Raw genomic sequence first — 12,545 nt, 5'->3', positions numbered from 1 at the left:
GAACACATTCCTGGCATTCTGTGTCTGTGGCACCCAGCACCATCTCTGGAAGTCAGGTGGCTGAGCGGTTAGGGAGTCGGACTCGTAATCTGAAGGTTACCGGTTCGATTCCTGGCTGTGCCAAATGACGTTGTGTCCTTGGGCACTTCACCCTACTTGCCTCGGGGGAATGTCCCTGTACTTACTGTAAGTCGCTCTGGATAAGAGCGTCTGCTAAATGACTAAAATGTAAATGTAAAATGGAATGGGAGGAGTGGTTGGTGAACAGGCATTTTGGACAAATGGATAGAGACAAATAGAGACCATAGTTGACTCAGGTAATTCAGGCTAATATTGAGAGTTTGCCTCCCTCTACTGGCACTGTGAAACACTGATAAAAGTTGGTTTTAATCATTTCTTGGCTTTCTCTTCTCATAACCATGGTGGCGTGTAACTTTCACATTTCGTAACGGTTAGCTGATTTAATAGGATACCTGAAATTGCCTCTGCATAAGCCAATGTGGCACGCGTAGGCTATGAAGCTATATCTGGAACCAGGTTAAATCTGATAACTGCCCTATATAATCTACTGTGCCGTATGCACATCTGTCGTTTCACAGCTTTACTTTGGTCTGTAAATAAAACCACGTTCGAATGGATTATGTGGGGCATTTATATAGGCCTATAGTGAATGTGTGTGTGTTGTAATCTCTTTGTATTTTTTATCCGTTAATGTGTTTGTTCTGAAATGACCGGCCACTTAGCAGTCTAGTTATGTTTCCACTTTGGGTTAAATAACGTTGAGAATGCACTTAAGGCGGTTTTTAAGCAGGTCAATGTAACTACCAGCACGTGCATCCCACGGATAGCCACGGGATTATTTCTCACAAAATATCTTAATTCTTCTGTTCGCTATAACGATCCTGGATAAATGCCCTCTAATCCCCACTCCATTAATTAAAAAGAGCACGAGCCCAAGGAGAACCTCGCCATCTGCCGCGATTTCATTCCTATAGACAGATTGTGTTTTGATCTTATTTAAAACAAGGGGATTGGACTGAATTTGACAGCGGTGCAGTGTGATGGAGGGATGAAAGAATGACCTATCCCCGGCGAGGAGACGGAATGTCGAAACCCCGGCCTCTTCCTATAACGAATCCGTCTTAAAATGTGTTTAAAGAAACCTTTTTTTCCTCAGACATGTTGTAAAAGAAAGCTGGATTAATGAAACAGGAGAAAGCTGTGCTGAAAGGAGCCTGTTCCTGTCAACAACAAAAAAATAATGCATTTTATTTTCCTCGTTGGAGGATAGTTTTGTTAATGTGTGGTTTTAGTCTCCTATTTGTAAACGTTTGGCGCTTGTGATGAGTTTGATTTTTGCTAAAAATTACTGTGTTGCAATTGAAATGGGTTTAAGAACAGATGTCGATTTTTGTTTTGGGATGCTGGGATTGAGCCAATAAACACGCACACACGCGCGCTCACACAGACAGAGCACAACAAAGCTAATCAGTGCGAGCCGCCTCCAAACCCTCCCTCGCTCCTCTCCTCTTCACTCACAATGTTCGTAGACATTCACTCGGATGGCACGAGACTGACCACTGCGTCAGCTTCAAGTTTTGGATGCAGTCCGTCCGTCAGATTAGATTCAGTTTAATGTTTGTGTTACATTTACTTTAAATGTATAGACTTCTTGACAGGTTTCTAGAAACGTTATTTTATGGCACTGTTCCAGCATTTGTTTAATTAATCCGGATTTGGCTTTGTGCAAATGGACCTACGAGGTGCGAAGAGACGACTGTCGCGAAAATGGCAGGTGACCTGTCTGGCACTAGCGTGCGTCCTGGATTTAGTTTGGGGACAAATTCGCTACTCAATCCCCGAGGATCTGGAGCACGGGGCTTTTGTTGGAAATATTGCGGAAGACCTGGGCTTAGATGTCGAGAGACTTTCTGCTCGCAGGTTTCGAATTGTGTCAGGTGCAAAAAAACAGTACCTGGAGGTGAATTTAGAAAACGGAGTTTTGTTTGTTAATGAAAGAATAGATCGCGAGGAACTCTGTGAGCAAAGCATTTCGTGCTCCTTTCATCTGCAAGTGGTCATAGAAAACCCTTTAGAACTCTACAGAGTAGAGGTAGAGATTTTAGACGTGAATGACAATTCTCCCAGTTTTCCGTGGGGCGAGTTTAATTTGGACATATCCGAGTCCGCGGTTACCGGATCACGCTTTCCTTTGGAGAGCGCGCAGGACCTGGATGTCGGCAGCAATTCCCTGCGCTCATATTTGTTAAGTGTGAACGAACATTTTGTTTTGGACATTCAGACGCGAAGTGATGGCAGCAAATTTGCGGAATTAGTTCTGGAGAACTCGCTGGACAGAGAGCAGCAGAAAACACACCAGATGGTTCTGACTGCTGTGGACGGAGGCTCGCCCGAGCGCTCTGGAACTGCACAGATCAACATAACAGTGTTGGATGCAAATGACAACGCGCCGGTGTTCGACCAGTCGTTTTACAGAGTGAGGCTTGTGGAAAATGCACCTAAAGGCACAGTGGTGATTAAGCTAAATGCCTCAGATCTTGATGAGGGTCCAAACGCTGATATCACGTACTCATTCAGTGGGCATGCTCCCATGAAGGTGCGCGAGCTTTTCAGCGTTGACTCGGGAACCGGAGAGATCAAAGTCAAAGGACTAATTGATTATGAGAAGGCTCGAATGCACGAGATATATGTTCAAGCTAAAGATAAGGGTCCATCGGCCGTGGCTGTTCACTGTAAAGTGCTGGTTAATATCTTAGACGTGAATGACAACCTTCCCGAGGTGATTTTAACGTCCGTCTCTACACCTGTCCAAGAGGACGCGCCTCCAGGAACGGTCATAGCCGTTATCAGCGTAATGGACAAGGACTCCGGTGAAAATGGGAATGTTGACTGTGAAATTCCGCATCACGTCCCTTTCCAGCTCCATTCCTCTTTTAAGAACTACTACACATTAGTCACTAGTGACTTTCTTGACAGAGAGAGAGTGCCCGAGTATAATATCACACTCACCGCGAGAGACATGGGTGCGCCTCCTCTATTTACAAGGAAAACAATACTCGTCGAAGTGTCAGACATGAATGACAACGCGCCCCGATTCAAGCAGCCTTCCTACACAGTGTATTTGACGGAGAATAACGCACCAGGAGCCTCGATTTGCTCCATAACGGCCATTGATCCAGATTCGGACCAAAACTCATATCTCTCCTACTCTATCCTGGAGGGCGACATACAGGGGATGCCCGTGTCCACCTACGTGTCCATAAACTCTGACAACGGCAACATTTACGCGCTGCGTTCATTCGACCACGAGCAGCTAAGAAACTTTCAGATTTTGGTCAAAGCGCAAGATGCCGGCTTCCCTCCACTGAGCAGCAACGTTACTGTAAACGTGTTTATTCTGGACCAAAATGACAATGTTCCTGTCATCGTATCACCTGTACCAGTAAACGGCACGGCGGCAACTGCAGTGGTGCCCAGAACAGTGGATGCTGGTTACCTTGTGACGAAAATCACTGCGACGGACTCAGACGCAGGTCAAAACTCGCGTCTTTTCTATCAGGTGCTGCAGGCTACAGACCCCAGTTTGTTCAGCGTTGCCCTGTACACGGGTGAAATCAGGACGATTCGCCGTTTGGTTGATAAAGACCCCATAAGGCAAAGGCTGGACATCCTGGTCAAGGACAACGGTCATCCGCCGCTGTCGGCCACAGTTTCCATCATCCTGTCAGTTGTTGACAGCGTGCCAGAATTGCAGCCTGATTTCGGCGACCTCGCGTTGAGCCCCCAGTACCGCTCTAACCTTACTTTGTACTTAATAGTATCCCTGGGCGCCATCTCGTTCACGTTTCTGGTGGCTATTATTGTCCTGGCAACGATAAAGGGTTACAGGGACAGACATTCCATTCGAGGTTACAGTTCGTCTGTCAGCACTTGCTGCGGGTTTCCGTCAGAAGAGTCCGCCACGGACGTGTACAAGAAGTCCAATCTTAACGTGCAGATATCCACAGGCACCAAAGGAAGCACGAAGTGCGTGGAGCCCGGTAGCAGCGGCCCGCTGTCCCAGGCATACTGCTACAAGATGTGTCTGACCCCGGAATCCTCCAAAAGTGATTTCATGTTCCTGAAGCCATGCAGCCCGATAACTGAAGCGCCGCAGAACAACACCAAGACCAGCGAGTACCTCGTCTCTGCATGGAACTTACACGACAGCAGGCAGCTCGTCAACAACGGAGCTACAAGTCCAAACGAGGTAAATGTTACATCAAGGGACCAACGTTTTCAAATATGTTATTATTTTTTGATATGTATTTAAAATGATAATGTCATTATAATACATGAGAATAACTATCAAACTTGTGTTTAGTGTTCGGAATAAAATGAATGCCTTTCACGCCCCATTACGCACGATCGTTTTGCATACAGGACGTCCTATATATAACTAAAACTAGTGCCAATATGAAATAAAATAAAATAACAATTTGAAATAATCGTTGAAATACAAATATAACAGGTCGATGAACGGTATCGTCTCGTATTATGTTATTTGTTTCTTTGTTTTTTTTTACCTCATCCAAATAGGTGCAGCCTGTGCTGTATTCTGTTCGCGCGCCTAAATGCTAAACGATGTAGCCTAAATAATATGGGCTAAATTATTTAACTGTCTACATACTTACATACTTAAAGGGATGCATTCTTTATGTGGCGTTTAAAATTGTACGTTACATCACACCACATGGGGGCAACACAACAATCACAGTGCATTTAGTGAATGATTAGGCTACTGTGGATGAGCTGTCCCTTAATCACATATCTGCTATGTTATTCTATGTCTCATAGTTTTGCCTGTATGCTATTTTTCCAGCTCAAGCAAGCAAACAAGGACTGGACATTGACAAAAAATCAACGGAATTCAGCACACAAGAGGTGAACCCCACCACCACACACACACACACACACACACACACACACACACACACACACACACACACACACACACACACACACACACACACACACACACACACACACACACACACACACACACACACTTCCAGTCGTCGTCGTCCCCACGTGCACAAATACGAGGCCCCCTTGGTGTACATTTTGTAAATGTGCGACTTTTTTCCATTTCCTCTCCAAAGCTTCAGCTCTGTGAACATGGAGCGGACCCTTCCACTGAGGCCCAGGCAGGATCCAGATGGCTTCTCCTGCCCTGCACCCCCTCAGTACTGGACTTGGGGAAGCCACGCCCGGGGTACGTACCACACCACGGACCACCTCCACTTTTTTCGTTTTCCTGCCACTAATAGACAAACCACTGAAAGCCACAGCCCCCTAAATTAATAAACAGTCTTGTAATCATCGCAGAAAATCATCTAATGACGTGATTTGCTATGGTAACAGACTACAAGATGCCCCAGCAAGGAGTCGGGGGGGTCCCAACCCATTCCTGGACCCCGAGGTACACGCAGCCCCCCTCAGCCCAGCCTCCACTGGACTATCAGCACAACGTTTACATACCCGGCACGCCGTCTGGATACTGCACGCTAAAGCCAGCCCTGAGAGGGGAGCTGGACGTCTACAACTCATTCTCCACCTTTGGGAAGAAGAGGAGGCTGGTCTCTCATTACGAGCAGGGTCTGGAGAGAGAGCATGCCCTGATCAACAACCACTTCTTCAAATGAGGGACACTGAACCTTTAGAGACTGAACACTGAACCATTCTACCGTTTGAGAACTCCTTCGACTGTCAGTGGCGATTTATTTATGTCTTCATTCAACCTTCCTGTTGTGTTTGTTTCATGTTTATTCATTCTGTGTTCCCGGTCCAAAATGATCGTACCATTAAAGCTGATTATAAATCTATAATTCATGCTTTTTTTATCACCTGGTGTTGTGTTAGATGTTTTTCATCAACTTAAATTCTTACAAGGTTTGATTTTTTGTCGCCAATTATGGCCTGTAGGCCTCATTAACCAGAACTCATAATTCTTTTTTAAAATAGAAATTTTATTTTCTGTTTTTAGATTTCTTGTTTGGACGAAGTCATGAAACCTTATGACAATCAGACTTACAACATTTCAGAGAGAAAATTTAATTGGTCTGATTCACCAGGAACATAAGAGGAAGGTGTGATTATTAACCCAAAATAGTTATTATCAGTCTATTTCAAAATACCTGATTTCCCGAAGAGAAAGCTAAAACATAGCCTACTGATTTAACCTCATCCATACAGCCGTGTTTGAGATCATTTTGCATCAATTATATATTTTCATTTCATAATTCTGGTTATGCTGCCAATAATAATAGGAGATTTCAAAAATACACACAAAAATATCTGTACTTGTACTTGAGTGAAGGATCCTTGAGTGAAGGATCACACAAGTAGAAGTACAGATAGTCATGTTTAAAAAGACTGGTCAAAGTTGAAGATCTGACTACAATTTTTCACTCAAGTTAAAGTAGGCTGAAGAAATATGGGCTCTGACATACATGTAAAAACTAGTCGTTACTACTTGCTTTTTTAATGTTTTAATACACGTGTCTTAACAGTATTACCACAGTGTAATAACATAACAGTGTAACAACAGGTTAATGTTAAATCAGTTATAGTTTTTGACAAGGCTCGGATTCTTTTTCACTTCAATCTTTTTGTTCTAAATGTAGATGTAAATCTAGATGTGCAACAATTATATTTCAGATTTTTTTTACTTATCACAAGCCTTAGCAGGTAGGCAATTTTTTCCTGACTTTTTGAGCTTAATATATTTTTTGTTGTTTTCCAAAACAAAATTTGTGGGTAGGGTATTGAAATCACTTTTCAATAATTTCAGTAAGCCTAGGCAATTTACAGTTGACTGAAACACGACCTTGCAAACGGCACTATGAGGAGCTGTCTACACTCTGTGGTGCTGATATTGTTGCTTTGATTTTGTGTTGGCTTTACCGACCCTACTTTAAAACACTCTGAACATAACAGTGGTTCATAAAATAAGTGAATTATAGTCAACTTTAAATTTGAATTTGACAAGAGACAGGACTATAGTTTATAGATAAACGTATTATTTATAGATTAATTAATTTGATCAGTGTGGGTCTTTGATTGTGTGAAAATGTCACGGGCCAGTATGAGTGCCCAGATGGCGATGTTAAACTATTTTGAATGGTACAGCAAGTGTATTCCATCGCAAGTGACGACTACAGAAGACGTCATCAAGATTTAGGACACAACGCCTAGGCTACGCTACCTCAGCTGTGCCGCGTGGAGGCTCGACATGAATTTCGCAAGGCGGAAGAGAATGGCTGCGATCGAACAGCATATCGACACCAGTCTACAGATGTGAAGACAACCATTTTTAAGTAAATAGAAACGATTCAAATTTATTTTGCACTATAATCTTTCTATCATGGCGCGAATTATGTCGTTCAAACGGTCAGGGTGGGTCGCGGCTCTCTTTGTGTTCTGTGGGATGTGGGGGGCTGCTTTGTCCGTCACTCGGTACTCCATTCCAGAGGAAATGCAAGAGGGTTCCGTTGTGGCGAACTTGGCTACAGATTTGGGACTTGATGTTCGCAGTCTGGTAAGACGCAAGGCAAAGCTTGATATCATCCACAGTAAAAAATACCTTGATATCAACAAAGAAACCGGCGATCTGTACATTATAGAGAGGATAGACAGAGAAAACATATGTACGAGCAAGACAACATCTTGCTTTTTGAAAATGGATGTCATATTTGAAAACCCTATTCGCATTTTTAATGTTGAACTGGAAATTATGGACATAAATGACAACGCGCCGATTTTTCGAAGGGAGACCATGCAATTGGACATATCAGAATCCACTGCTCCCGGAGAGAGGTTCTCGTTGACAAATGCAGTGGATGCAGATGTTGGTGCAAATTCTATCAAGACGTATTATCTAAGCGAAAGCAAATCTTTTACAATTGATATACAGACAGGAAGCGGTGGCTCTAAATACGTAGATTTAGTTCTCAATAGCCATTTAGACCGAGAAGAACAGGGAATTCACAATCTGATATTAACCGCTGTAGATGGAGGAGTCCCTGCGCGCTCGGGCACAGCCAGCATAATTATTAGGGTTCTGGATATCAATGACAACGCCCCCTTCTTTAATCAGGAGGTATACGCAGTTAATATAAAAGAGAACTCCCCCATTGGAACAGTAGTCATTAAGTTGAACGCAACAGACTTTGACGAAGGCACAAACGCAGAGATAACGTATTCCTACACATTGTACACATCAGAGAAAACGCAAGAAATGTTCTCTCTCAATCCGAACACTGGAGAGATCAAGGTGAAGGGCGTGATTGATTTTGAGGAAAGTCAAAGTTTTGAAATGCACATACAGGCCAAAGACAAAGGCCCAAATGCATTATCAGGAGAATGCAGAGTGATGGTATCTGTTACCGACATGAATGACAACCATCCCGAGATAACCGTCAAATCTTTCAAAAGTACAGTCAAAGAAGATGTCACCGTAGGAACGATAATTGCCGTTATCAGCACCCGCGACAGAGACTCCGGGAGAAACGGAGAAGTTGAGCTTACTTTTAATCAACAAGCACATCTACCCTTTGTTCTCAACAAATCCTCAGATGAGTTCTTTGCACTCCTCGTTTCAAAGCCCCTGGACAGAGAAATGATCCCCCGATATGACATCACTTTTAAAGTCACAGACAGGGGCACGCCTCCTCTTTCTGATAATGAAACCATCACCTTGGAGATTCTTGACGTCAACGACAACGTACCAGTGTTTCCACAGTCTCTCTACACCATCCACGTCATGGAGAACAACGTCCCTGGTGCGCTGTTGACCACCCTCACCGCCTTTGACCCAGACCTCCACGAGAACCAGTATCTGGTCTATTTCATCATGGAGAAAGAGATCCTAAACACCTCCATATCGATGCTGTTCTCCATCAACCCGGAGAACGGCAACCTTTACGCTCTGAAGACCTTCGACTTTGAGAGAGAGAGGGAGTTCCTGTTTCACATCGAGGCCCGGGACTCGGGCGTTCCTGCTCTCAGCAGCAACGTCACGGTCCACATCGTCATCCTGGACCAAAACGACAACACGCCCGCCATCGTGGCGCCGTGGCGCGCCCAGGGTTCCGTCATCGAGGAGGTGATCCCGAGGTCCACCGACAAAGGTCACCTGGTCGCCAAAGTCATCGCCATCGACTCGGACTCGGAGCAGAACGCGCGCGTCACCTACCAGCTCCTGCAGATCAGCGACCCAACGCTTTTCAGCTTGGACCAGTACAACGGCGAGATCCGCACCACCCGGATGTTCAGCTACAGGGACCCTCGCCACCAGCGCCTGGTCGTCGTCGCCAAGGACAACGGAGAGCCGTCCCTCTCCGCCACGGTGACCATCAAGATCACGACGGTAGAGCACATGGTGACGTCGTTCTCCGAGACGACCGAGGAACCCTTCGAGTACGATATGTTCTCCGACCTCAACCTGTACCTGGTCATCGGCCTGGGCTCCGTCTCCTTCCTGCTGCTCATCACCATCCTGGTGATCATCGTGATCAAGTGCCAGAAGCCCAAACCCAAGCCCATGAAGATCCCACCACCCAACAGGAACAGCTACGTCAGCAGGAACAGCTACGTCAGCCAGAGAAGCTCCACCATAGCAGACTCCACTCTGATCTCCAGCGACGCCTACTGGTACAGCCTGTTCTTGGCTGAGACCCGGAAAGGGAAGGTGGTGGTGAGGCAGCCCATTGTGCCCAAGGGAGCCGGGTACTTTGTCTCCAGTATACCCAGGAGCATAGGCCCCACGGAGACCAGCGACTCCAGGGCATCCACACTACAGGTAGGCTGACACCACTCAGACAGACAGTTTTGTCTTTTATTTCCAAACTTTTGCCGTGACTTATTTCTGCTTGTACCTGTGATGCTGCTGGATTGATTTGACAAATGCTGGGGTGGTCTGGTGTTACAAGAGATGAAGGAAGCTATACCTTGTTTAAATAAGTTCTACAGGACAACACATTCCTCAGTCCTCACTTCACTCAGTCGGATTAGATGGCAACATGGCTTGACCATTCGTTTACTAAGCAATACAAATACGGGATCTTGAGGAATGTGGCAGTACGCTGTAAATGGTGTATGATCTTCATTTTCCCCTAATATATAAACTGGCGATGTGACAGTGTGACACACTTTACAATGTCTGCCATCCCTCGAGATCACTGACCTTCCATTTCCTTATGGAAAAATTAAATTCTGCCGGTCATGTCAGACAGGTCAACTACTGGGTAAAACCATAGGCAAAACCATGGGCATTATAACATAAAGAAACGTCAGACTGTGATGTTAACTTAGTCACTTTGTGTGTTATGGCTGGAAATCACTGTGTGGTTATTGAAGACTCCTAGAGCATAAAAACTGTTTGAGTTTCGTTTGCCTTGGAGTCATTCACAGTGTAGGGACTCGCCTTGCCTGGCTGTATTAAATAATCAAGTGAATTCACAGCCGGTTGGATGCCACTTAGACTCTCACAGTGTGCATGCAGAACATGCAATATTGATGACAAAGTGTTTTTTCTAAGAAAGTATGTTTTCATTTGTTATGGATATTACTTCACTAGCTAAGTTATCTTCAACATCCAAGGTGATCCGAGGACAGCAACCCTGACTAATTCTACTACTTGACTTTTCTACCACAAGGTCTTTTTTTGGGCATGATATTTTTTGGTCTTTTTTCTTTCAGGATGCTGTTTCCAAATAAGGATTTATGTTTCTGATGTACCTTATGTCAATGTTTATGTTAAGTTTTTGGGATAGGGGTTATTTAAAAAAAGTAAAATGAATAATTAACATCAATTTACTTTTAATTTGGTTTTTAAATATCATTTCAAAGGTGGGTGTATGTGTGTGTGTTTGTATCTGTGTGCGTGTGGGTTGGTGGGCGTGAAATGACCATTGAAACTGTCTTTTCTTTATTCTTAAGTACTCAAAATGAAAGGAAGTCCATTCTACAACTGGAGGTATGCTGGTTGCTGAATACATGTTATAGGACCGGTGTGATTTGTGTAAAAGAAATTCGCGTTTCTCCTGTTTTTGGTCCAGTTCCATTAGTCCTATTCAAAAAATTGGATTGTTGGAAATTCAAAACCAAAAAGAAACGAGACCTTTGCCTGTGATTACTTAGTTCTAACCCTTTTCTAAGAAAGACTCTTTGCAAGGAGCCCTTATGCAATGGAAGGAGATGCAGAGAGAAAAAAAAAGCATAATTCCCGAGCTCTCTTCTCTCTCAATCTCTCAGTCTCCTCCCCTGACGCACACTGCTCTCTCTCTGACCTTCACCACAGCACTCCTGTGAGCTATGAATATTAGATTGGCAAATCTTTCCACAGAGGAACCAATCTCTCTCAGACAGTTGAGATTAGGCCCGTAGAGTCTGCCAGGTCAGAACAGTAATTGTGACACAGGGTTTGCCTGGGTAGAAGAACAGGGCAAAGGCCTGACACAGATGAAAAAGAGGATTATAGCGTGTCCTGACTGGCCCTCGGTTTGATCACCTGCTTTAAAACAGCAGCTCTCACTGTCAGAAGCACACATTAGACTCATCATTGGTTAGGGAGAGCAGATGGAGAAATAATTGACGATAGACATACTATGGGGATCAGTACTTGGGTACATACATGCATGTACACACACACACACACACAAACCTACCAACTACACACTGCGATGTGCATGTCTCCTGTCTCCTCTTTTTTTTGTTACCCTGGTCTTGTCACTTGTTTAGTTTTATTCAAATTTCAATTGCTTGCTTTTTAATCTGGCCTCAATTCAGGTGATTGAAGCTCTGTGATTCGGCCTACTTACAGTCTTACTGTGGAGAACATTAAAAGGTTCTGAAAGTTCTATCGAATTCACAAAGCAAACCTCCTTTCATAAAACCGAGGCTTGGGATTTACTTACTGTAGAAAGTAAGCAAACCAGCTGAAATCCATCTCTGTTTGACTGATGGTGACAGTAACCAGTCAGGCCCCGGTTGAGGAAACTCTGTCACTGCATGAGTTGTGGCATTGTGGCTGTCGGTCAGGTTCACCTTCCACATTAATGATGCTAACGCTTTATTCTTGTTTCTGTCCAATGGCAGGAGTCCAGCAGTGACCTGCCATGACTTCCCGGACGGGTTGAGAACTTTCTACAACTTCCACAGGACATCAAAGACGTTCAAAGACACAACCACACCCCCCTTCCTCCCACCCCCTAACCCCACCCCCCAGCTCTCTATCAATAAGATCCAACAGTGAGCTCCCTCTGCGGGCATCTCTTGGACCCTTCTTCCCAAACACCAACCTCACACCAGTGACCTCTTCTGATGTAAACTACCTTCAACTCCATCAATCAAGCATGAATCTGCATGGCCACGCTACCAGGTGCTTGAGCTTTATCGTCACGGAGAAGAAGGAGTCTCCGCTGAGGATGCTGGGACTGAATCGGAGCGCTGTCGTTTTTGGGGGATGTTGCTGATGACTTTGA

The 12,545-nt window shown here is 44.6% G+C and overlaps 2 protein-coding genes across 2 annotated transcripts; both read left to right on the top strand.

Annotated features, from left to right (window-relative positions):
• Positions 1 to 1,750: 1,750 nt before the first annotated feature.
• On the top strand, positions 1,751 to 5,705 carry LOC136962868 (protocadherin alpha-C2-like). Its single transcript, XM_067256765.1, has 4 exons — positions 1,751 to 4,270; positions 4,883 to 4,944; positions 5,163 to 5,275; positions 5,425 to 5,705. Exons 1-4 carry the CDS (start codon positions 1,751 to 1,753, stop codon positions 5,703 to 5,705), a joined length of 2,976 nt encoding a protein of 991 aa, XP_067112866.1.
• Positions 5,706 to 7,438: 1,733 nt separating this feature from the next.
• Positions 7,439 to 12,290, top strand: LOC136962867 (protocadherin alpha-C2-like). The gene is made up of 2 exons (XM_067256763.1): positions 7,439 to 9,862; positions 12,160 to 12,290. The coding sequence occupies exons 1-2, from the start codon at positions 7,439 to 7,441 to the stop codon at positions 12,181 to 12,183; spliced, it is 2,448 nt and encodes an 815-aa protein (XP_067112864.1). The 3' UTR covers positions 12,184 to 12,290.
• The last annotated feature ends 255 nt before the right edge of the window (positions 12,291 to 12,545 follow it).

The sequence above is a fragment of the Osmerus mordax genome, chromosome 19 (assembly GCF_038355195.1).
Source record: "Osmerus mordax isolate fOsmMor3 chromosome 19, fOsmMor3.pri, whole genome shotgun sequence".
Taxonomy (NCBI): Eukaryota; Metazoa; Chordata; class Actinopteri; order Osmeriformes; family Osmeridae; genus Osmerus; species Osmerus mordax.
The sequence above is the reverse complement of the archived record's forward strand: the minus strand, read 5'-3'. Positions and strand labels throughout refer to the sequence as shown.